Source organism: Apteryx rowi, unplaced genomic scaffold, assembly GCF_003343035.1.
Source record: "Apteryx rowi isolate R43461 unplaced genomic scaffold, aptRow1 scaffold_21, whole genome shotgun sequence".
Lineage (NCBI taxonomy): Eukaryota > Metazoa > Chordata > Aves > Apterygiformes > Apterygidae > Apteryx > Apteryx rowi.
In genome coordinates, this window is record NW_020448419.1 from 533,307 (window position 1) to 555,378 (window position 22,072).

At 36.4% G+C, this 22,072-nt stretch overlaps 2 protein-coding genes across 7 annotated transcripts in view; one reads left to right on the top strand and one right to left on the bottom strand.

Moving 5' to 3' along the window:
* VRK2 (vaccinia related kinase 2) overlaps positions 1-11,880 on the top strand; it is a 50,311-nt gene extending 38,431 nt beyond the window's left edge. The window contains exons 10-14 of one of the 2 annotated variants that reach the window (XM_026064165.1): positions 2,621-2,805; positions 7,307-7,480; positions 7,828-8,001; positions 8,888-8,979; positions 11,620-11,707. In XM_026064165.1, the coding sequence (XP_025919950.1) occupies positions 2,621-2,805; positions 7,307-7,480; positions 7,828-8,001; positions 8,888-8,959 (605 nt within the window). In that variant the 3' untranslated portion in view covers positions 8,960-8,979; positions 11,620-11,707. Of the gene's footprint in view, positions 1-2,620; positions 2,806-7,306; positions 7,481-7,827; positions 8,002-8,887; positions 8,980-11,619 lie in introns of both variants that reach the window. The other variant, XM_026064164.1, reaches the window with a different exon arrangement.
* FANCL (FA complementation group L) overlaps positions 11,875-22,072 on the bottom strand; it is a 43,136-nt gene continuing 32,938 nt past the window's right edge. For all 5 annotated transcript variants that reach the window (XM_026064168.1, XM_026064166.1, XM_026064167.1 and 2 more), the window contains 7 exons: positions 16,797-16,947; positions 14,615-14,698; positions 13,919-13,964; positions 13,750-13,831; positions 12,830-12,946; positions 12,431-12,502; positions 11,875-11,961 (listed from right to left, as the gene is read on the bottom strand). In XM_026064168.1, coding sequence (XP_025919953.1) covers positions 11,926-11,961; positions 12,431-12,502; positions 12,830-12,946; positions 13,750-13,831; positions 13,919-13,964; positions 14,615-14,698; positions 16,797-16,947 — 588 coding nt within the window. In that variant the 3' untranslated portion in view covers positions 11,875-11,925. The remainder of the gene's footprint in view (positions 11,962-12,430; positions 12,503-12,829; positions 12,947-13,749; positions 13,832-13,918; positions 13,965-14,614; positions 14,699-16,796; positions 16,948-22,072) is intronic.

The window sequence follows — 22,072 nt, forward strand, 5'->3', positions numbered from 1 at the left end:
CCCCTTGAAATCACCCCTGCACACCAACCTTTGCAGTATCACAGTTGTCAATATAAGCATCCTAAAGATGAGGATGAGCACTGGGGCCAGACTGGCAGGTGAGCGCAGGCCAAGCGGAGTCTTCAGGGCAGCTTACAGGCTGCTGAGTATTCTCTGTGAGTGGTCTAGGTCTCCCATCCATCCTAGCTGAGCCTTTTCAGCCTTTCCCCTTGTTCTTCTCTAATGCCTGTTTGATTGACACTGTCACTGATGCGTTTTCTTGCTCCTGCCCTTTTTATCTGGTTTCTACCTTCTGTTTTTGTCTTGTATCACCTTCTTGATTTCTTATCTCATATCTGAGTCAGTTGCACCTAGACTTTCCTAATGCATGCCTCAGTTATTGCAAGCCTAGAGGGGCTACCTTGGGTCTCAGCTTCTCCCTTCCTCTTTTCCGCCCGTGCTCCTTTTTTAAGTCCTGTCCACATCCTCTCTCTCCTGCCCTAAACTTTCCTTCCTTTTCTGTCTTCCTGTGTTTAGCTGTTGCGTTAGTTAAGTCCTGAGAAGGCAGCTGCAACTTCTTTCCCATAGATGGAAGAGCAGAGACCACGGATGAGGTTTCCATTGTTAGCTTCTTTCCTACAAGGTTAGGATGTCATTCTTGCCGGATACTGGAGTACAAGTTTGGTGGTGGTAGTGGGCTTTAAATCTGGGGAAGAAGGGAATTAGTAAAGAAATGTCTGCATACACAGTGCTTGAAGATATATTCTGTATTAAATATGGTATTAAGATAACAGATAGTACAAAATACACCTACCTCATGAATGGATGCATTTGGGCCAGTTTTCTTTTATCCTGTTTGTGTAACATCTGGCAGTACAGTGGACTGGCTTTTGATATATATGTATTCAACAGAAGAATTCAGCCTGCAATATCTGTACTAGAGCTATATTTAGCTGATAACATGGTACTTATGTAATACTTATTGTGAGATTATATACGTCAGACTCATTAATTCAGAGCATAATTTAATTGAAGTCATAGTTCTGTTGACTTTAGTGGAACTGGATCAGACCATGTATAAGCTTATTACATTTTAAGCAATTTTAGCTTGAAGGGTTGTTTACTGCAAGAAGAGAAGGTAAATTTCTGGTCCTTGTTGAATGCTGGTGATTCTACAATACATGATTCTATAGCCAAGATACTTAATGCTTTATTGCAGGAATTTTTTTTTCCTGCTACTTTCCTGTATTAGCCCATAAACAATTACTAAGTAGATGATGCAGACATTAGGGCTAGATTTTCAGCCCTTGCAAGTGGTAGTACAAAAATCTTGATCCATCTCGTCTGTGGTGCGTGCCATATAGTGACATATCTGAGTGCAGTCAGATTGCACCTGGACTTTCATGACCATCTCTTCATTGTTGCTCTGTGCCTAGAGGCTAGCTTGAGCCGCTGAGTTCAACCTGAACTCTTGTGCCTGAAATGCTGCCTTTATTGTTAATGTTCCCACCAGAATTCTGGAAAAAGGGGACTGCCAGCACAAGGGCCTCCTTTGACCACTGTTTTTTACATAATTTCTTTATTAAATGAGAATGCTATCCCTGCAGGAGAGAACTGAATCTAGTACTGGCATATCAGATCTTAGCTCTGTGTAATCCAAGATTTTAGGAAACAGTGACTATCTTAGAAATGTAAGTATCTGGAAATAGTAAGCACCTGTCTACAAAGGTTTATTGCATAGTATATTAAGAGTTTAAAAAAACAAATGAATGTATGGTTTGGCTTGTCCTATGTTTCCTGCACTGAAATAGTACAAAAGTAACCCAGAGAAAAAACCTTTTGGTTTAGGGAAAACACTGAGCTTCCCTCAAAGGCAGTATCTATTTTTGATCTATTCACTTATTTCCATGAAATTTGTGTATTTGAACTTTTGGAATGCTGGTGTATTACATAAGATACATTCACAATGTACATGCATATTTAATAAAACTTTACTTATGGACTATAACAGATGTTTTTTCTCCACACATTTTTCCTAATAGTATTATTTCTGCCCTTTCAGCAGCTTCCCTGTCTCTAGAAGTACTCAGTAGTGATAGCAAAATAATGCTGTTATTAGGCTGTATTAGAACTTACTCTCAAAAACAATATATGTCCAAGTATTAGATGTAAAAAATAATAATAATAATAAAAAAATTTTGCTTTTCTCCAAAGCATTCAAGGTACAATATCTATGCTAATTAAAATACTGTTTTTGAGAGTATTCAATATTTAAAAGGATAGTATGATCTATCAAATATAAAATGCTTCTATTTTAGAATGAACTGTGAATATTTGTCAATAAAATATTTTGATTAACTTTTATACTTGTGGACTAGCTTTCAGTAGCATACAAATTAGTGCATTTCTATAACAAGACATAGCACTTAAAGGTTAGCTGGTTTATCCAAATCTTATGTTTTTGCTTTTCCCATTTCAAAAAGACAAGATACTGTCAGTTCTACATTTTGAATGTTGTCTTCAGCTGAAATTTTGTCATCTTGTTTGGCAGTGTAGCATTGGCATCCATTTTGGAATTAAAACCTTTCTAAAGTTCTAGGTTTACACCAAGTGAAACTTACATTTAAAATATGCTCCACAGGTGAAATATCCAAGTTTCTGGCATGTGTTTATGGTTTAGCTTATGATGAAAAGCCAAAGTATCAAGTGCTAAAGAAAATCCTGCTGGATGGACTAGAGTCAAGTGGAACTCGCTACGATGGCCCTCTGGAATTTTCCACCGCAGGATGCAGTGGACTAAATCATTGTGCTTCTAAAATGTCAAAAGTAAGTAAGACAGTTCTGGGATTGTCTTCTGAAATCTCCTGCTGGGTGGTTGTCTCTCCTTTTGTAAAAGAAGAAACAGTTTAAGATCTCAAAATGAGACTGACGCAGCAGTTCTTTTGCCTTAAATACACCATGTTTGTTAATTCCTGTTTCCCCTGGCTTTGCTAAATAGTGGGATGTCAAACCTTAAGGAGGAAGAACTGTCATGAGTCCTTTTGACCTACAGCCTCTCACTTCAAAGTAGTAGGTCTGTGGAGAATCATGTACTTTCAGGATAATGGGGAAGTCAGGGACTTTGTTCACTAACTTCTTGAAGACAAGCCTGAATGCCAGGTTTTTCTTTCTGACCAGATTAAAAGCAAAGTTGCCATTATTAGTGAAAGCATTTAATTCATTTTCTTGCTTTTAGACTGTTCTTTGTCATTTGCCTTTATATTCTTACAGCCACTAATCTGAGGGATGTATTATTCTAGGATTTAACTGTTTTATTGGTATGTAGTGCTATATGATGTACTAACAGAGTTTTAAAGCTGACAGCTATCATGTTATGTTTTCCCTTTGTATTTTTAAGTCTGAAACTATACAGTTAATAAAACCTCGTTTTAATAAGTGGAGATTGATGTAATTAGCAGCCTTACTGGACCTGCTGTGAAATGTCAGTCCCATAATACCTCTGCCTTGAGACTACCCATATGCAAAAGCCCTGCTTCTTCCTCTGATGCGTGTTCAATAAGGCAGGGTCAGGGTACCATTCATTTTTAATATTTCTTATGAACTTTGGACCATCACAAGTGTACGTGAGCCAAGAATGCAGGATGCAAACTAATGTGACTGATAGGCTGCTAGATGAATGGTGATTCAAGTATCAGTGCACAGATGGTTCTGATTTGCTGAGTTTTGTAGCTGCTGCAACTGAAGACATAAAATATCCTTCTAGTCATAAATTAGCTCTTTGGAAGCAAAACCTTGGCACCAGAGCTTTACAACCTTCAATTAGTAGGGAAAGAAGTATTTGAATGACTGTGGTATTGACATCTGTAGGCCTGCATAGTAATCATTCCTAATAGAAGAGAATATCTGTTTGAGGGGGTTTTGCATGGCTAATTAACCACCAGTGAGAATATGTAATTTTTTCATGATCTCCTGATTGTCACCTTTCTCTCATGATACAATTACGTTTTATTGTAGCAAGTGCCTCACAAACCAATTGTCAGCACTATTTACGTATTACAGAAGGCAGAACAAAAGTTCATGTTTAATAAAAAGCCACTGGATTTTGATCTTGGTAATTAGAGATACTTATTTTAGCAATTTTATTGACTTGTGTTATCATTTTTTTTCATTTAATAAAACCAAAAGCTATTTCAGTGTCAGTACTTCCCTTGCTATGATGGTCACCACTTAATCTCCACTAATTTGAGAAGCTTTATTTTTATTTATTTTTTTTTAAGTTCGTACAGTTTTTTGAACTTATTTGAAATATCAAGTAGTTGTTAACTTACCCAACTGATCAGGTTGGATTTCCAATTCACAAGAATGCTTGATTACTTAGAATCAGATACTGAATAGTAAATCTAATTTTTTTCCCATTTGTGAACAGAACAGAATGCATAACCTGTCATAAAAAAGATGCTGAACCAACTGTGTGAAGATTAATCCCTTTGCTTTTTTTAATAACTAAATGTCTGCTTAAAAAACAGTAAGATGTAACAGGTGATAGGAAAAATTGCAGATAATCTGGAAATATCAAAATTAGAATTTTACTCCAAGTTTCATATATAAACCTGAAATTTAAAAGGAAAATCATTCTGACGTTTGAAAAAACCATCATTCTTACATAGTCATACACACACTTTTAGATTATTAGTGAAAACTAAATAGCTAGATTGTTGGACTAAAGATTTATTTTACTGATTGGCTCTGATCAATTCACTGATTGAAAGGAATGTGTTTTGTTAATTTTATCTCTGAGCCTCAAAGCACAACACTTTCTGATTCGTTCAGGTATTTTGCCTGGCCAAAACCTTGGCCTAAAATAGTATAGTGGCATAAAGGATGGATGCTGAACTTTCAGATTGTAAGAGTTGTTGTAGCACTTGCTGTTTGCAATCGCACAACCCCACTTAAAAATCCATGAGTGAGAAGTGTCAGTTATCCCCCCTTTTGTTCCTTAGGCCGAAGCAGAATTATTTTTGATGGCCAATAACAAGATCGGAGAGAGCCTGCAAATTACTAGATCTAGGCACCTAACATCACTTTTTTAGAGAGATTTTTTTCATGTTGACTCTCTTGCTTCTTGGAATAGTTAGAATGCTCCAGCAGTAACCTGCTTTTGCAGTATGTTTCTTTAGCTAGTTTTGCTTACTGGGAAGAGTTTCCTGTCACATTCACTGCAAAACAGCTACAGAAAGATTTCTAGGGTTATTCAATAGACTTGAGGAGCACTTTAATGAAGCTTCTTTACTAGTCTGAATGGAGAGAAAAATGCAAGTAGAGCAGATAACTGAATTTTCTTTAAATCTATTGCCATTTTCAGAAAAACCTGATTTTCAGTCTGTGGCTACTGGCCTTGGAGTATATTCAAGGCCTAGTGTGCTTTGGTGCTACAGTCCTGAAAGTGTTCATTGACAGAAAAGCACTTCCCACTGCATCTCTTCATTGCACTGTCTGTAGTTATCTTAGGTTTGACTCTTTTCATCTCTGCCCCTCGCATTCCCTTTTCCACCTCTCCTTTTATTCACCAAACACTTCTCCTATTAAAGAGAGAACCTAAGAGTAGTAGGAGCCACTACAAACAATCCACTGTTGCCTCACTTGAGCAAGATCTGACTTAGGTGACCTTTGTGACTCCACCTGTACCAGTTTGGTACAGGAAAGAGATGATCTCTGTGAATTCCCTTCTGAAGACCAGTAAACACCCATAGGTACCAGGAAGCAGATCCTGTAACACGAGTTCCTTGCAGATGATGTCAAGAGGAACTGCTGCAGATCGTGTACTTCAGGATACAGCTCCCTGTATAGTACGTGAATCTAATCTTGACGTGACATAAAAGGAATAACGGTGGTTACGTCCTGGCTCTTTGTTTCAGTTGCACACCAAACACAGATGATAAAACACGGAGTTATTTCTCAAATTTGTTTACCAGTTTTTGGCACTGGATAAATCTTTCAGCTTTTTCACCTACAGTGAAAGTGCTAGGATTATGGCCAAATGAAATAGGGTAAAGCCAGCTGACTAGCTGCTAGATTTTGTACATTTCATTTAAAAAAAAAAATTTACATCAATACCGACTTGTAGTTTTTATTAGTATAGAATATGGTAATCTTTAGGCATAGAGTAAATATTTTCAGAAATGCTGTAAGTCTTGTTTTGAAAATGCTTCAGTCATTTAAAGCATGTACCTGATGTGAAGATGCTGTGAAGAGTTACTGGAGTTAGCTGTCAACAAGACTATCAGTTCTTGCACGATGCAGTACAGTGCTATGCAGAGAAAACAGCTTGGGCCCCAGAATTCAGATAACTGTCAGTGTGGCACTGAAGCTCACCTAACTAATTCCGTTTCTCAAGGCTATCTACAATGTTATGTCCTGAGTTAGACTGTTTGAAACTAGCTTCAGTTACTCAAAACAGATGCACCTTTATGTTTCTAAACATTAATAATTTTCACAGAGTAAAACTATGGATTATATTCTTAAAAGCCCTTTTGGATTAAACAATAGATACAAGTGCCCACTAGCATTTTCAACAGTATTTAGTTTGTGCAATTTCTATCTCCTGTATGCATTTAATTTGCAGTACAAAAAGGAAGCTTATTACTTCATTTTTAGCTGCTACATTCAGATGCAGCTGCTGCATAGAGGACCATATGCAAACATTACAGTTACAGAGTTATTAGTGTGCCAGAAGTACCAAAGGCATGTGGCATACAGCCTGTGTTTTGGCTACATTTGTCTTCCAAGTTATAAAAGCCAAAAACAGACATCATTTGATACTTAGTGCTTACAGCAGCACTGGAAAAGAACTTGCATTAACTCATGCAACTATTCAGAGCATATTCCCCATTACATTTTAGAAGACTGTAAAAGAATATAAGACTTCATTCCTAAATTAGATTACCTGAGTCTGAGGACTTAGTGATTATCTTGTTTTAGACAGTTTTGCATTTGACTCATTCCAGTGATAAGGAATGTTTTCCGCTCTCCTGAATAACGATACAAACAGTGATGTATTGGCATTGTTCCCATTAAAGGTTATTAATTAAGGTTTTCAGATTTGTAACTCTGAGTTTATTTTGTAGCATTCTTCCCAAATACAGCATAGCTCTTTGTACTGTTTGAAGAAAATATTTAATGATAATTAAAATGCTAAAAACAATTCTTTTCAGAGTGATTGTTTAATCTTACTCTCATTTTACATTTTTGGTACTGAACTTAAAACATTCCTCTTTGTGAAACACTGAGGGATTTTTACTATACAGAATTGTTTACTGTACATCAACAGGTCCGCTTACCAAAGCCAATGCCAAAACCAGTTCAACAGAAGCAAAAAAGGATGGAAGGTGAAGAATATGTCTGTCAAAACAAAACCTGTACTGGGGTAACACACACACAACTCCAAGAAGAAGAAAAGCCAATTAAATTAAACACAACACTTCACCAAAGAGAGCCTCAGCAGGTGAGGATTTTGGCACTACAGTAATGCATGAAGTCCCCGGAGAGGCTATCTGTTTTATAGTTCAATGCCTGCCTTTTTGGGGTGGGGGAGTCCTTAAAAAAAAAAAAAGAAAAAAAGCCAACCCCTAAGTTGTAAACAACAGAAGTTGTCATATGCTTACTGGATTGTACTATTCCAAACCTAAAACTCATTTTCTTTTTTTGTAAAGCCTAGGTAATAAGTGCAAACAGGGCGCTAGCCTCACCTGTCTCAAACCTGACAGGTTCAAGGATTGGAATGGTACCTGTGACAATTGTGAACACTTGAATTTTTTTCAATATACAGAATTACTATCTGTATATCAACAGGTTCATGTACCAAAGCCTTCACCGAAACCAGTACAACAGAAGCTAAACAAGACGAAAGATGACGACTCTAACTGCCTAAGCAGGCCCCATGCTCGGATAACACGCAGCCAATTCCAGGCTGAAGAGAAGCCAATTAAATTGAACGACATGATTCAGCAGCCTGAACTGCAGAAGGTGAGGTTTCCGGTGCTACAGTAGAACAGACGTGACACACTGTGAAAGAAAGATCAGCTTTCTTAAAAATAAATACTTTTTTTTTTTTAAGGCTACAATAAATGTATGCAAACTACGTTTGCTATAAACGGTACAAGTTGGTATATGTATATGCTTGAGCAGGGGGGTTGGACTAGATGATCTCCAAAGGTCCCTTCCAACCTTGACCATTCTATGATTCTGTGTAATAACAAAGAAAATACATGTTTGCTTGGTCATATTATTTCCAAACTAAAATTCATTTCAGTTTTTTCTATAGTTTGGTAGTAAAGGCACTGCGCTTTCAATATTGCAATGGTGTATCTGTCCAAGAGATAAAAGTATTGGGATGATAGTGGAAACAGTAGTCTCCTTTTATGGTCACTGTTGGTTTTTCTGGTAGAAACTTACTTCTTCAGTAGTTTCCTTTTCTAAGTAGTGGAAAACTTTATAGCACTCTTAATTGAGTAATTGAATTCTTAAACAGTAATCTTAAATTTTGACTTCTTAATCTGAGGATTTTAGAAGTTAACTCACTCAGCTCAACTAGTTTTGGTAATTACTGCATAAGAAGGTTGAATGAGTATATTCAGTCTTACTGTGCAACTGTACTTTCCTAGGGAATAAAAAACACATTCATCAAGGTTTTAGTAAAAATAATGCAGAATAAAGTTCATCTTAATAAACATAGTCTGTTCCTTCCTTTTCTTTCTGTGGGATTTAAATATATTTTAACATGGAAACTCTGCCCTGTTTGCTTCCTTAGTATAGAAAGAAATCATCATCATATAACTATTTATTAAGTACCAAAAAATGAAACTTTAAAAGGTAGCTTTATTATTAATCCAGAATTCTTTGCTTCAAGCAGTCTGCTGATCACTGCCTGGAGACTCCAGTACAAGGTAGGAGAGTGAAGCAGGAAAAGCACAGCTGTACCTGAGAGCATCAGGCAGTAAAGTGGTGAGCAGAACAATTTTTGGACATGTCTTGGCTGACAGGTAGACAAATTATGAAAAGTCTCTAGAGTCCTGACACACAGTAAAGAAAGACTGAAGGTAGCAAGTAAGACTTTGTTTTTGCATGAAGATATTCTAGTGCCACTTGATAGTCCTCAATTAGCAAATTAAAAAAATTAAACATATATTAAAATTAAACATTCCCCTCACCCCCTAAACTCTTCCTTCCTGTATACTTTCTACAAAAGCTACTTTAGTCTTAAGTAAGAGGTGGGTATAGAAAGAAAGAGAGCCGTATTTGGGTTTTCTACCAGCAAGGCAGGAAAAAGAGCCGATATCCTGGTACCTTCCCCTGTTCCACTTGAACAGCAGGCACACAGCATGGCTTGCAGATCTTGACACTGGAGAGTAGCTTGGGGGATCTGTGCTTCCCTCCTCTTTGGGGGAGGAAAAAAAAAGTACATTTTGCAGAAATGGGACCAATCATGGGTCTAGCATTTAGATTGCGTGTTTTGATTGTCTTTCTGAAGTAAAAGCCACTGTTCAATATAATTAATAATGCTGTGACTAAGTAGAATAGTTCTGTAGTACTCATCCAATATTATGCATAAAAGGGGAGAGTTAAAATGGATGTCAGATTAAAATTAAGATATTCAAATCTGGAGAAGGAAGAAAGGCCAGGATGTTGTTTTTTCTGTATTGCAGGCTTCCTGTTTATCCCTTTCCCATAATTTAGGGGATCAGTACAGGAAAGATAAAAAGGAAATTTTGGAGTACTGACATTAGGTAAATTAAGAGGAGTACTTCATGCACAAAGGGGGAAAAGAAACAAAGCTTAATGCAGCAACATTTTAAGTACCATATTGCATAAACAAAGGGAAAACAGAAAACAAAGTTTCATATATGTAGGTTGAGTACAACCATGGCAACCAAGGAACGTTTCCTTCAAACTCTAATAAGAATATGTGATGTAGAACAGAGGGAAGTCTTTTTGGTAGCATTTTGAAAGAACAAAAGAGGAACCAGGTTTGATGGACCAAAATTGGTTGCAAGAATGTGCATGTGACCTCACTGAAGGCAGGGTAAGCATTAGCACAAGCGGTCTGGAGTGGTTGGGGACTGGGTAATGCTGGCCTGGGAGAAGGAGTTGCTGTACCTGCCCCAGCAACTAGACGCCGTGCGTGTCATGCATACCCCAGGGAGCAATTCCAAACACTTAGGTTAGGCAGCTGCCCAGAGAAGTTCACAGCAGGCGCCTCACTGCAGCTTAGACAGTTAGTTAGATGGGATGACCACTCTTGTTGCCATTAATAGATGATGCAGCTAAAGGACTGAACCCAGAATGTGGAGAGAGAGTTGTACTCTTCCTTGTCTCTCTCTTGAGGGAAGCCCATCCAGAAAAACATCACCCAGCTGGGACAGTGACAGGATGAGAAGAAAGACTTACAAGCGGGTCTGCTTAGTAAGGCAGCTGGAAAGCAGTTACAGTCTAGGTATAAAAGAAAAGGAGAAACATTTCTATGCTGAAAAGGAAATACCTGAATGAGAAGAGTGAGAGAATAAGTAGGACAGTTGTGAAAGACCTGACAGCTAGCAAAATGCAAGAGAGAAAATAAGGAAGTCATAGTAACATATAAAAAAGAATGGGGAAACAAACAAAAAAGCAGAGAAGAAAAAACCTTACAAGCTGCCCTTATGCTGGACATCATAGTATCATTTCTATATGGCAGTGCCTGTTTTTCATTACAGGAAAATAAACTGACACACCTGTATGTCACTAATCTGAAAGAGGAATAAAGCACTTTGATAGGACACAAAATTCCAATTAGATAAATACAATTTAGGTCATGAATTTTCACCAAGAAAACTATATTGCTAGAGTTGAAAGTACATGGGATGTATTCAGAAATATAACATAGTGTGAATGAAATCATGGAATGAAAACTAAAGTTAGAAATTTATCTAAGAGAGAGTAAAATATATGGTAAAAGGGGGGTTTTGAAGTCTTGGATATATAAGAAACAGAATTGTGGGTGTTTCGGGGCTTCATTTCAGAGAATGAAGATCAGAAGGTAAGCTAGGGATGCCATTGCTCCTGAAGACTTAAAAAAAAAAAAAAAAGGAAAAAAAAAGAAAACAAAACTAACCAAGGATAACAAAAAACACATTAATAGCATATTTTTACAATCTGTAATGAATCAGATCAGCTTCACTATGAAATGCAAGAACTTCATACAACACTTACACAAATTGAAACAGCAAATCAAACTTCTGAGTACTGTCTAGGTTTCCAGGTTAAAATTTATTAGCAAGAACACTGTAAATACTTTATGTATTAACACTGTTGGGAACAAAAGCTAAAGATACAGAGGAACATCAGTTTTTGACTTCAGTAAATAAATATGGAGTATTGCTGTTTCAAAGGCTGAATCATAATACATTTAAAAGGAATAATCCTGACTAAATTCATGCAAATTCCAGAGTTAAGACCTTGTCGAAACCACATTGCCTTCTCAGGGATAACTTTATTATCTAGATGCCATCTTTGGTATCTTTGTTTTTCTGATTCAGCTCTCACTCACTCAAATACTAAGTTTTTTGTTTGTTTGTGTGTGTGTTTTTTTTTTTTTTTTTAAACCTGCAGAGACACACTGGAAGAGAATTACCACAACTCCACCCTCAAGCAGTATTCTGGGAAGCCAAAAAGAAACAAGATCAACACTTAACTACAGATGATCTCGTATCTTTGCAAGAAACCAGTTTTGACATTACTAGTTCTTGTATATCCACTAGATTTAGGCTTGCATTTACTACAGAAATATACTGCTACAGTATAACTATACTTGTACTTCTGATATTAATATTACTTTCCTTGTATTTTCTTTGATGTGCCTGCTTCAAATGTCTTCAGTTTAAGTGCAGTGGTGTTCATATCAAACTGTTCTTTTTTTCAAAGTTTCTTCATGGAAGTCTTCAGTGTCAGGGGCTTGGAAAAGATTTTTGTAAAATATTACTGTAAATACATATCTTTTAAAAGCAAGTTCTATTAAACTTTAGAAATCTAAACAGAGTAAGTTACATATGCACTAAACTATTTTTATTAGGCTGTTTTGTACCATAAGTGTTGGGATTTTTTTTATTTTTATTTTTTGAAACTAGCCCTTTGATATAGCAACATTAAATATCATGCCACGATATTTTGTTATTCTAACATTCTGGTATCTTGATAATTCATTTCTAGACATCTTCAGGCTCTCAGTTTCAGCATATCTTTAGTTAAATTGTATACTGAATGTATGGGAATCTACCTCAAAACTCTTCCTTTCTTTATTCCACAAGATAAAGATAAAAGCCACAAATTCTATTTCAGGAAAGATTTTGTTATGATTTTTGCCTTTATCTAAGCTACTACCCACTGTTTAGTTCAATTGCATGTTTACATTATATTTCCTTACCTTATTACAATATGGACATTCACCAAAGATGACATTAAAACTCTGTCTGCTAGAAGGAAGACCTTGTAGCCACTGCAACACAAATCAGTGAATTAAAATTCACATTTGTTTTTTATCAAGTTTACAAATAGTCTATTCATCAGAGGTTTTTGCAAACAGCGTTCATTTGATAAATGAGGTGCATGTCTAGTTAGATTCTGTATAACCACAAATGGAGGCAGGTTCCTCTCCAGTGAGCTTACTTATGAATTGCAGGTTAGAAGACAAACAAATTGCTAGAAAAATACTGTGCTTCCTCAAAGGATTTTGCTTCATCTGAAATTTTAACTGTGCAGCACTTAGTTTCTGGGATCTGTAAGTAACAGCTAAGTGAGTTTGTCCCATTAATAACTCTCTTACCTCATACAGGCAAGCCTGATGAAAAGGCTGTCCACATCGGGGATCATCACACACTTGATCTGGAATAGTGCCATCAAGTCGATAGGCATAGCAGATTCCACAGTCCTTAGTAAAATCCTTAAAATACAACATGTTTTAGCTTAAGTAGAACTGAAAGGAAAAAAGAGGGCTGGTAACACAGAGAAATGTGTTTGGCCCTTTGCCTTTGGGTTTGCAGTTTTTATTGCTTAGAATTACTAAATATTTTTGCCTTCAAGTATATGTTTACATCATTATGAAGAGTAAGATTAGTTGTAAGATGTACAAGCCTTTGCTAGGTTTCTTTTATCCTCTCACGGAATTATGTTCAGTCTGACAAGCATTTAATACTCTTGGGCCTCAGTTTCTTTTTCTTTCTTAAAGACAATAATTTGTCAATACATTCGGACACTGGACACAAGACCTCACAGTCAGATACTAATTTAAAAATTTCACAAGTGAAAACCAAGTTAGTAATCCAGTGTTACAGCACTGTCAAAAATTAATTCCAAGTTTGTTTGAAATGCAGCAGTATTTGGATGGCCTCTTGTCCCCTCTAAGTAGCTCTACCTAATTAGAACTTTAAGTCATCAACATCCATAACAGAATGTTTGGATTTTCCACCTCTCATTAGCTACTCTGGAACTTCCTCTTTCCCTTTTAATAGCAGTAAGGCGATTAATAACAGGCTTCCCTATGAAGGCCACAGGAAAGTGTGCACCTCTAATCAAAGGTTAACAGGCTCTGACAATTGTTGCTCGAAGTTCAGAAGTCCTTATGACAATATATTAATCCAATTACCTCTCTTCTAAGTCTCTTATTTTTGCTGGCAGTTATAAAGTGACCATTTAAATTTTATTTATTCAGAAATAACGACTGATCGTTAACAAAAAGCAACTTACACTTTTTTCTAACACAGCACGAGATGGAAAATCAATTTCTAAGATGTCTTTCAAGTTTTGTAATAGGCTGATTTCTGGATCCCTGCAAGTGATGGGGGGAGGAAAAAGTCAACACTAGGAGCAGCAAATACAGTTTTAATTTCAAACATCTATGGTTAAGGATGCTTACCACAAGTGCATGTTGTTGTTCAGCTTAATTCTCAAAGGATTAACCACTGCAAACAATGTACATAAATAGTTATAACATCTTTAGGATCCCCCTTCTCCAGCCCTTCTTCTCCCAGTTCCACCTCTTACATTTCAGCACCAAAGAGGAAGATTTCTGTAAGTATTTAAGGCACCTAATTCAATGACTGCTTAGTGATTAGTTTTGGAAATTCATTACCCTTAACATTTAAAACTTCATACTATTGAAGATATGATCTCATTTCCCTTAAGGAGTTGGTAAAAAGCTGTGTGAAACAAAGTGAAATACTTCAGAAATACTTCCAAACATTATTAGGGCATGTCAGTGGGTTTTTTTAAACAAAACTATATTTAAAAAATAAACATGATTGGGTAATCAGTCATCTGTGTGAACATCTATAGGACACAGGGTTCCCCCTAAATTTTGCTAGGAAAGCACTGGGAAAATAATGCGACTCACAAATTAACAACAAAAGGGCATGCCTTGAATTTAGCTTGGGGCGGGGGGGAAAAAAATCAATGTCTACTCTGTGAAACTCCCTTACACACAGATTCAGCTTAAGAATTTCTGGCTCTTTAAGTAAAGCTTATCCCCGGACACTGATACAGCTTAGACTAGTATCTGCTTACCAGAGATCAGATTATGAAAGAGAAACGAATGGTGTGTCTGCTGCCTTACCATGGTCTGCTCCAAGAAAATAACACTCAGGAAGCATGTTTGGATGCCTAGGATCTACCTCTATGTTTACTGAAACATTGTTCCCTACAATGAGAAAACAAGTAAATGATTTGCAGTCACAGAGAGATGTTCAAGATCTATTTGAAAATTGAAACATTAACTTTTTTAACAGTTTTAAAATACTTAATTCAGGTTGTGTTTCATTACTACAAGTAATGAAAAAGTTGGCAAATATCTGAATTAATTGTACAAAATATCAGTATATACTAAGTATTTCTATTTCAATTTCAATAGACTGTCACGAAAAATAGCAAGTGATTAAAATATTTGCCAGTCTTTCTTACATTTCTGAGAGACTAGTCTTAACCTTAAGACTTCCATTTCTGAAAAATCAAACTCAAGCTACATGACACAATCAATTTGAAATCTTAGTGAAATTTTAAAATAGTACAGATGATGTTAATTCCTCATCATCTTTTATGGTCAAAAACAGGACAAAGACAATATTAAGCAGTAAAATCAACTAAATAAGTCCCCTCTACAGCGTACTCCTGGACTGAGCAAGCAATGGGGTATTTTTGAAACAGTAAGCTATATGCATTTTTATTTTAAAGGATAGCACATCATCAAATCATTCTCATAGGATTTGCTATTCAAAAGGGGGTAAACAGCTCAAAAGGTGTTCTGGAAGGTTTAAAACCTCACAGCAAATACTCTTCTAAATGAAAAGAACCCATCTTGTAAATGAAAGAACCCCTCAGTTTGTGAAATGAACAGGTGTGTAAAGCATGCTCTCTTGAAAGGAAAAGTAATATCCTTTAGTGTTCAAAGTGTCTTTCAAGGGCACCCCCCTCTCACATGTGCGCATTCTTTTTCACAAGAGATGACCTGGTTCCAGGATCTGAATTGCTTTTTGGATTGCCTGTTTCTCAGGACCATAGTTCCTGGGCAATCTCTCTCCTAGCCGGAAAAATCCACATCCTCGTGCTTAGAGTGGAAAAACCAAGTGGCCTGGAAGTGAATCCTGCCTGCGTTTTGACTAATACAATGAGAGTGAATGAAATTGGAAAGTTTACTCCTAACTGAAGATTATCTGTGACCCACGACAAAGGGCTCAGAGCTTTCCATCATCCTCCTGTGATGTGATGTGATGCGAGGAATCTTCTGAGGCTTCTCTTTCCTTTTCGTTGGTCTTTTTTCAAAGTACAGCAGAAGCAAGACAGAGCTGTGCTGACTGCGCAAAAAGAGTTTGGTTGGACCCATGACATTCTAGCCACCTGCTCAACTTCTCCTCTCCCTCCCTGCCCTTCCTGCCGCTCCCACCACTGCCAGTGAAGGAGCAGCCCCAGAACAACCCTAGCTCCTTTCCTTCCTCACTCTGCAGGCAATCAGTCTTTCTGCAGGTTTCAGGGACAACTGAGGTCTACTTTTGTCCATTGTATGTTCTCAGATTTCTACAATAAACTTTTGACATTTTGGGCTTAAGCTGAAAATCAGAAATCTTCTTTCAAAGATAACATTTCCCCCTGTGTTTTCGACCTCTGACAGTGGCAAGTTTCTCCTTTGCAAGTACAAGACTCCTTATTCTCTATATTAAGACCTTAAAATGCCACACATCACCATATGAATTAAGGTACTTTTTCAGATGGTTAACACTGTATGCCTCTAATCTCCTCTCTTTCCTTCTCTCATTTCTTTGTCCTTTCCACATGCCTCCTTTAACCCCTTTTCTCCCTCTTGACTGTACTCTAATTCTCCTTTAACTCCTTCAGGACAGATTAATCTGAAGTGTTATTCTTTTGAAAAATCTGTAACTGGTGAGAGAATGAGGTGGGGATTTTTTAGAGCTGTATTTTTATAAATTCTGATGTTCTAGAGTTATAGAAGTCCTCAACCTTGACACTTATGTGTTCATAATTTACAAATACACAAGATTTTTCTACAGGAACTTTCATTTTATATTTAACACTGTAAAGTTGTACTTAATTTCCTAAAGAAATTTAACATTCTGCGGAAGGTTAATTTTTTATACACAGTAAAGAGTTCGGCTTTTTATCGTTTTCAAGTGCAACCTTTAATTTTCCTAATTCAAACAGGCACAATCTTCTTAAATAAACAAAGCAAAACAGCACTGTGACTTTTACTTCTAAAATCCCTTGTATTCCTTCTAATCTTTTCATACCTATTGCAATTCTTCTTGTTGTGGCACTCCGTGTGGGATTTTCTGGCTCGAGTACCCATGTGTTCCCATCTATTTCATCCATAGCATCCCAGAACTCTTTCAGTGATTCTAATGCTGCCAAGAACTGGTTATGAATGTCTACTAAGGAGTTCTAAGGAAAGAAGAAATTTAAACAAATTTTACATAGATCTCTACCTACAGTAATACAGAATAATCAAAAAACAAAATGTAGGTAATTTTAGAAATGTTAAAACCTAGCACATACACAATTGTGATATATATTATCGTAGCGAAAAATGTTGATCTTTACATAATAATACAGCGTTTTTAATTCAAACAACAGAAATTAAGCATAGCTGATTTCTGGGTACAAATAAATACTCTTGATCGGATTTCTAACATATACAAGTATACCAAACCTGGATTTGATAGTTTTATATTCTTTTTCAGAAAACTAAGTTGAAAACTGATAAGAACTATTCATTTTCATTATAACTTGTAACCGAAACTACTGTAAAATGTAAATAAAAATCACCATTATCTGCTATTAAACTTCTGAGTTTGTCCTCTTGATGAGTGATTCTTATTACAGTGATTCCTACTTGAAGACGGGCTTGCTACAAGATGGGCTTGACAGAAAACGCACCGTAATGTTCATCACCTTGGCAAAAACTAGCAGTACAAATAAGAGTTGATTGTTCCAGTCACAGAATAGAATCTATCACAAGTATTTTACTTTCAAGATGTTCTCATATATGAAAACTATGCCTTCGGGACTGTGTTTTCCCTCATGCCTGACCCTAGAACAGCAAAAGCAGAAACCCTGGGATAAAATAAATCCAGAATGAGAAAGAAAGGTTAAAAACCATGCAGCTGACATGACTACTTCCAGCTGAGAAGTTAATTTTGCACCGTTTAACACAGAGGACAATCAAGACTTTATTCCTGTAAATGCAAATACATTTACAAACAATACTGCTATTCCAGTAATGCCTTAATGGTATTAAAGAAAAAGAAATCCCCTTAACTCTTCCCACTGTCATTAAAATAGCGTGTTGCTACATTCCAAGTATTTCTAGCTTAAGCACAAAAAAAGCACTTATTACATTTTTTAATTTGAAACAATATGGTCTGATAGCTTTGAACAAAGGCAATATTATAAAAGCAACTGTGTATATGGAAAGAAATGTCTTTTTGCACTGCCCATTTTAATAATATACTGAGGAGAAAAGTACTAGATAACTATCACAACTCATGACATTTCTGACTCTGCTTCAGCTGAGCAACAATGCAGTGGTACCAAATAGAAATACCCAGAAATGCCCACATAATTGAAGTAGATTTAAAAAAAATAAACTAAGAAATCTAACAATGTCATCGTCTCAAAATTAAGTATTATAAAAACAGGTACTTAGCATTAAATTTCAAACCATCTAAATATGGCAAGACATAGAAGGAGAAACCATGCAATAATCAGAGGATTACACTCAAGGCACTTCAATATTTGAGACTGGATTGGATGGAATCAGAGAATCTATGATTAATGGGACAATATACAGAACAGTAATTCAAAAGAGATGTTTTAAAAATCATCACTGAGCAAAAAAAGTAATAACTATTTCTAAAGGAAAAGACTAAGTAGAGAAAACACTCAGCAGCCAAGTTAACAACTTTCCAGATGCAGATTCCCAGAGGGTACAATACATGACTGTGAATTTAGGGAACCAGAAGGAGGTGAAAGGAGGTGAAGAATGCAAGAGGAGGAAAAAGATGAGTTTTGTTTGGAGCAATAAAGGTTTTGAGTTGCAGGAAGCTTGAATCTGATATAAGCAGCGGAGGAATTTGGAACTGTCATGAACAGACCAGGGGGAGAACAAGGAGCAGTCAGAACATGGCTTCAGGTGGATAGATGAAGCTAAGACAGAAAAAAGTGAAGGTGTCAAGAAATTACAAAAAAAGAAGGCAGTGAAGGAAGGTTAAGTAGGAAGAAAAAAAGTGGTTTGAAGACAAAAAAAGGTGGTTTGGAGTCTCAAAACTAGAAAAAGAGAAACCATTCAGGAGTACTGAAAGGTATTTTGAAAGCATTTATACAGAACATAACTAAGAATGCACGAGTAAAAAGCAGGAGGAATAAGGGACGATTGAGAAGATTTTTTCGATTACAATAAAGAAATCATAAAGTGCATTTCAAAACAAAAATAAAAGGGTGTAACAAGGGCCACATTTCATTTATCTTTTGGGCAGGGAACAAGTTCTTGGGGTCAAAACAAAAAAGCAAATTCAACAATCAGTTCTTAAAGTGGTATTTTTGTATATATACACACAAATATACCTGAAATGGTTTCCCTTAATCATTTGTAATTATTTTCTTCCTTTTGCACATGGACAAAAGGAGAAACAAATTATATGTGATATGTTTTTGTATTTTATACATGCATATTTCAGAAAGAAGTGGTGTAGCTTAGAAATAAATGTTACATTTTTTCTGCTGTTATTAAATTATATTAAAGTAGGAAAGCACTTAAGCAGAAAAGTGTGAATACTGCCAATTTCAAAATGTAACGCTTATTATCTTTAAAAGCATTTTGTTACTTTTATAATACCTGAAGTGATATAATAGTGTCAGTCACTTAACCACATCTTAGAGTATAATATCTTCATCTTAAGTACTATTATTTCCAGTATTTTAATAATTTTCACACAGTCCTGAAATGTGATCTTTTGTGCTCTGATGACACTTAAATTAATAGCATAATTTTCTGGTACTTGCAACAGTTGCTTTCCATTTTGATTTTTTACATTTTTCTATATCACATACAGATAAATCCTCTAATAATCATTTTTATCTTTATCTTTCGGGAATTCAAAGGGTTTCACTAGAAAAAAGAAACATCAAGGGATTATAACCCACAGATAAGTTTTAAAATCCAATTAATTTTAATACTAATTGTAATTTTTCAATGATGTTCCTTAAAAAGGTAGTTAAATCCTTTTTTTTAAATGCACTGTTCATTTGATCTTATTTGCATGCTTCACTGATGTTGCCAGCTGTCTCCTTCTATATACATAAACGCATCTATAGCTATTTAAATACATCACATGCTTGTCATGCAAACCATAAAAACGATAGCATTCCTTTTTATTTGATTAAACAGCTAATTTTTCGTTATTCCCCAATACTATTCTTTTAAAAGACTGCTATCAATGCTCTTTTTGTCTGCCCTACACCAAGATACTTGTTAATAATGTCAAAGAACACAAACTATCTTCTTCTTGGTAACCTTTGTACAACTGCAGTAGGATTTGTATGAAATAGGTCAAATATTCTTTGAAAAATAAGACATTCATAATCCAGTATGTCATTACTGACTGCCTCCCTGACTCTAGAAACCATTACCAAAAATAAACTGGTTACTCCATCCTCTGTAATTATTAGCTTTCTGTGCCCATCAGGCAAAATATACATTACAGGAACATACAGAACACTGTGGCATTCAATCTTTCATAACAACTTAAAACAAAATGAGGATTTTCTTTAATCTATAATATACATCTTGCTTGTTATTTCTAACTATTAAGGATACTGACAAGATCAGCTGTCCATACCAGTACTAATTAGTAGCCAGCATAAGCTAGGAAATACTAGCTTTAAAATGGTCACAAAATCCTAATGTAGCTCTTCTGTGCAAAAGGATTTCACGTCTTTCCTGGCTTAATCACATGCCGTTTTTTGCAGGGGATCACTGATATTATTGCATTGGCTGGAAAGTGATCCCTCTGCAACTACATTCCCCCCAGTCCCCAGGGTGACACAGGTTATAAAGCCAGTGTATGAGGCACTAAGTGTGGTCCAAGCTGGAACACTGTGTGTACTTCTAAGTAGGCCTTCTCAAGAAAACAAACTGCAGCTGGGACAAGGAAAATATTTCTAAGATGAGGAATGGAGAGTCAATCATTAGAAAAGATCAAAGCATTTGTATTTGCTTAGACGAGGAAAGCGGTCTAAGAGGGGAGGTGACTATTATCCAGAGGTATACACCAGTAGCCGTACTAAGTGCCTAGAGCTAGGGCCGGTAGGACACCTCAGGTGTGAACTCACAGGAGGGCACCACCGGAGCAGGTGCCTCACCACCACAGCACTGAGGTTCTGGAAAGGCCTTCCAGTCCCAGGACACTTCACTGCTTTCAAGGGGAGGCTTGATAAGTCTGTCAGAGAGGTATTGCATGACCTAATGATCAAATTCCCTTTCAGCTCTCTTTAATGATCACCGCAGCAACTGAGCAGCCCAAAAACATGCATGAGTTTATCATAAAAATGCACTTTCAGATTATATGGCATCATTCTAAGTTGTCAAATGGAAAAAATGAGAGACTGTGAAAAAATGTTAGTTTGGAATACTCAGCTTGAGGTCCCTCATCTGTCTTTTAAGAGAACAGCGTATTTGTTAGAGCATCGTGTCCAGTGACCATAGTCACAGCTGTAAATGCTCAAGACTTCTTCACATTTTTCAGATTTTAAGTTGAGAGCGTAGAAAATGAGGAATACAATTAGTGATCGCTTGTGAGAATGCAGTGTAAGTGACTCTCAGCACTGACAGTTTTCTCTGTCTGCAAAGCATTTATTCAGCGTCAAAGTGCCAGCTTACCCGAGGCTCTATGAGGCAAAAATCTGGTATATACTGACACAAGATATACCGATATAGTCTGAATACCAATTCAATGTTAATTTGGAGGGTCGTGAATCTGTGATCTCAACTTCTGAAAACAGGTGTTTGTAGAGACTGGGTTAAAATGGTTATTTTACCAAAAAAACCCAGCAATGTAAACATATCAACATTCACGCGATTCATCAGCGGTTTCAGAAAACTTTGCTCAAACTGCTTCTCTTTGTGCTATCAGATTATACTTTTCCTCTTTTAATGTAAACAGCTGGGGGAGATGAAGCAAAAATTTTGGTCAGTGAAAATCAGATATTCTGGACGTATCAAGCTTTTGAGGAGAGTATACTCTATTTGTGGCAGCTCTTGCTGCTCTTCTTTACCCCGAATCCTCTTACTTTCCGCCTTTCTCCAGACTGGCCTCATCCTAATACTTCCTCTTCTACCAGTGAAGAGCCTCATGTGTAGCCTTGTAGCATTTTTGTTCCCAATTCTATCCTCTGCACTCTCATCTCCATCTCATCACTGGTAGCTCCTCATGCCAGGTCCTTCTGTCCCCTTTTACCTTATCCCAATATCAAACACTTTCCCAAGTTTATCCCCATTGCTCTGTAACAC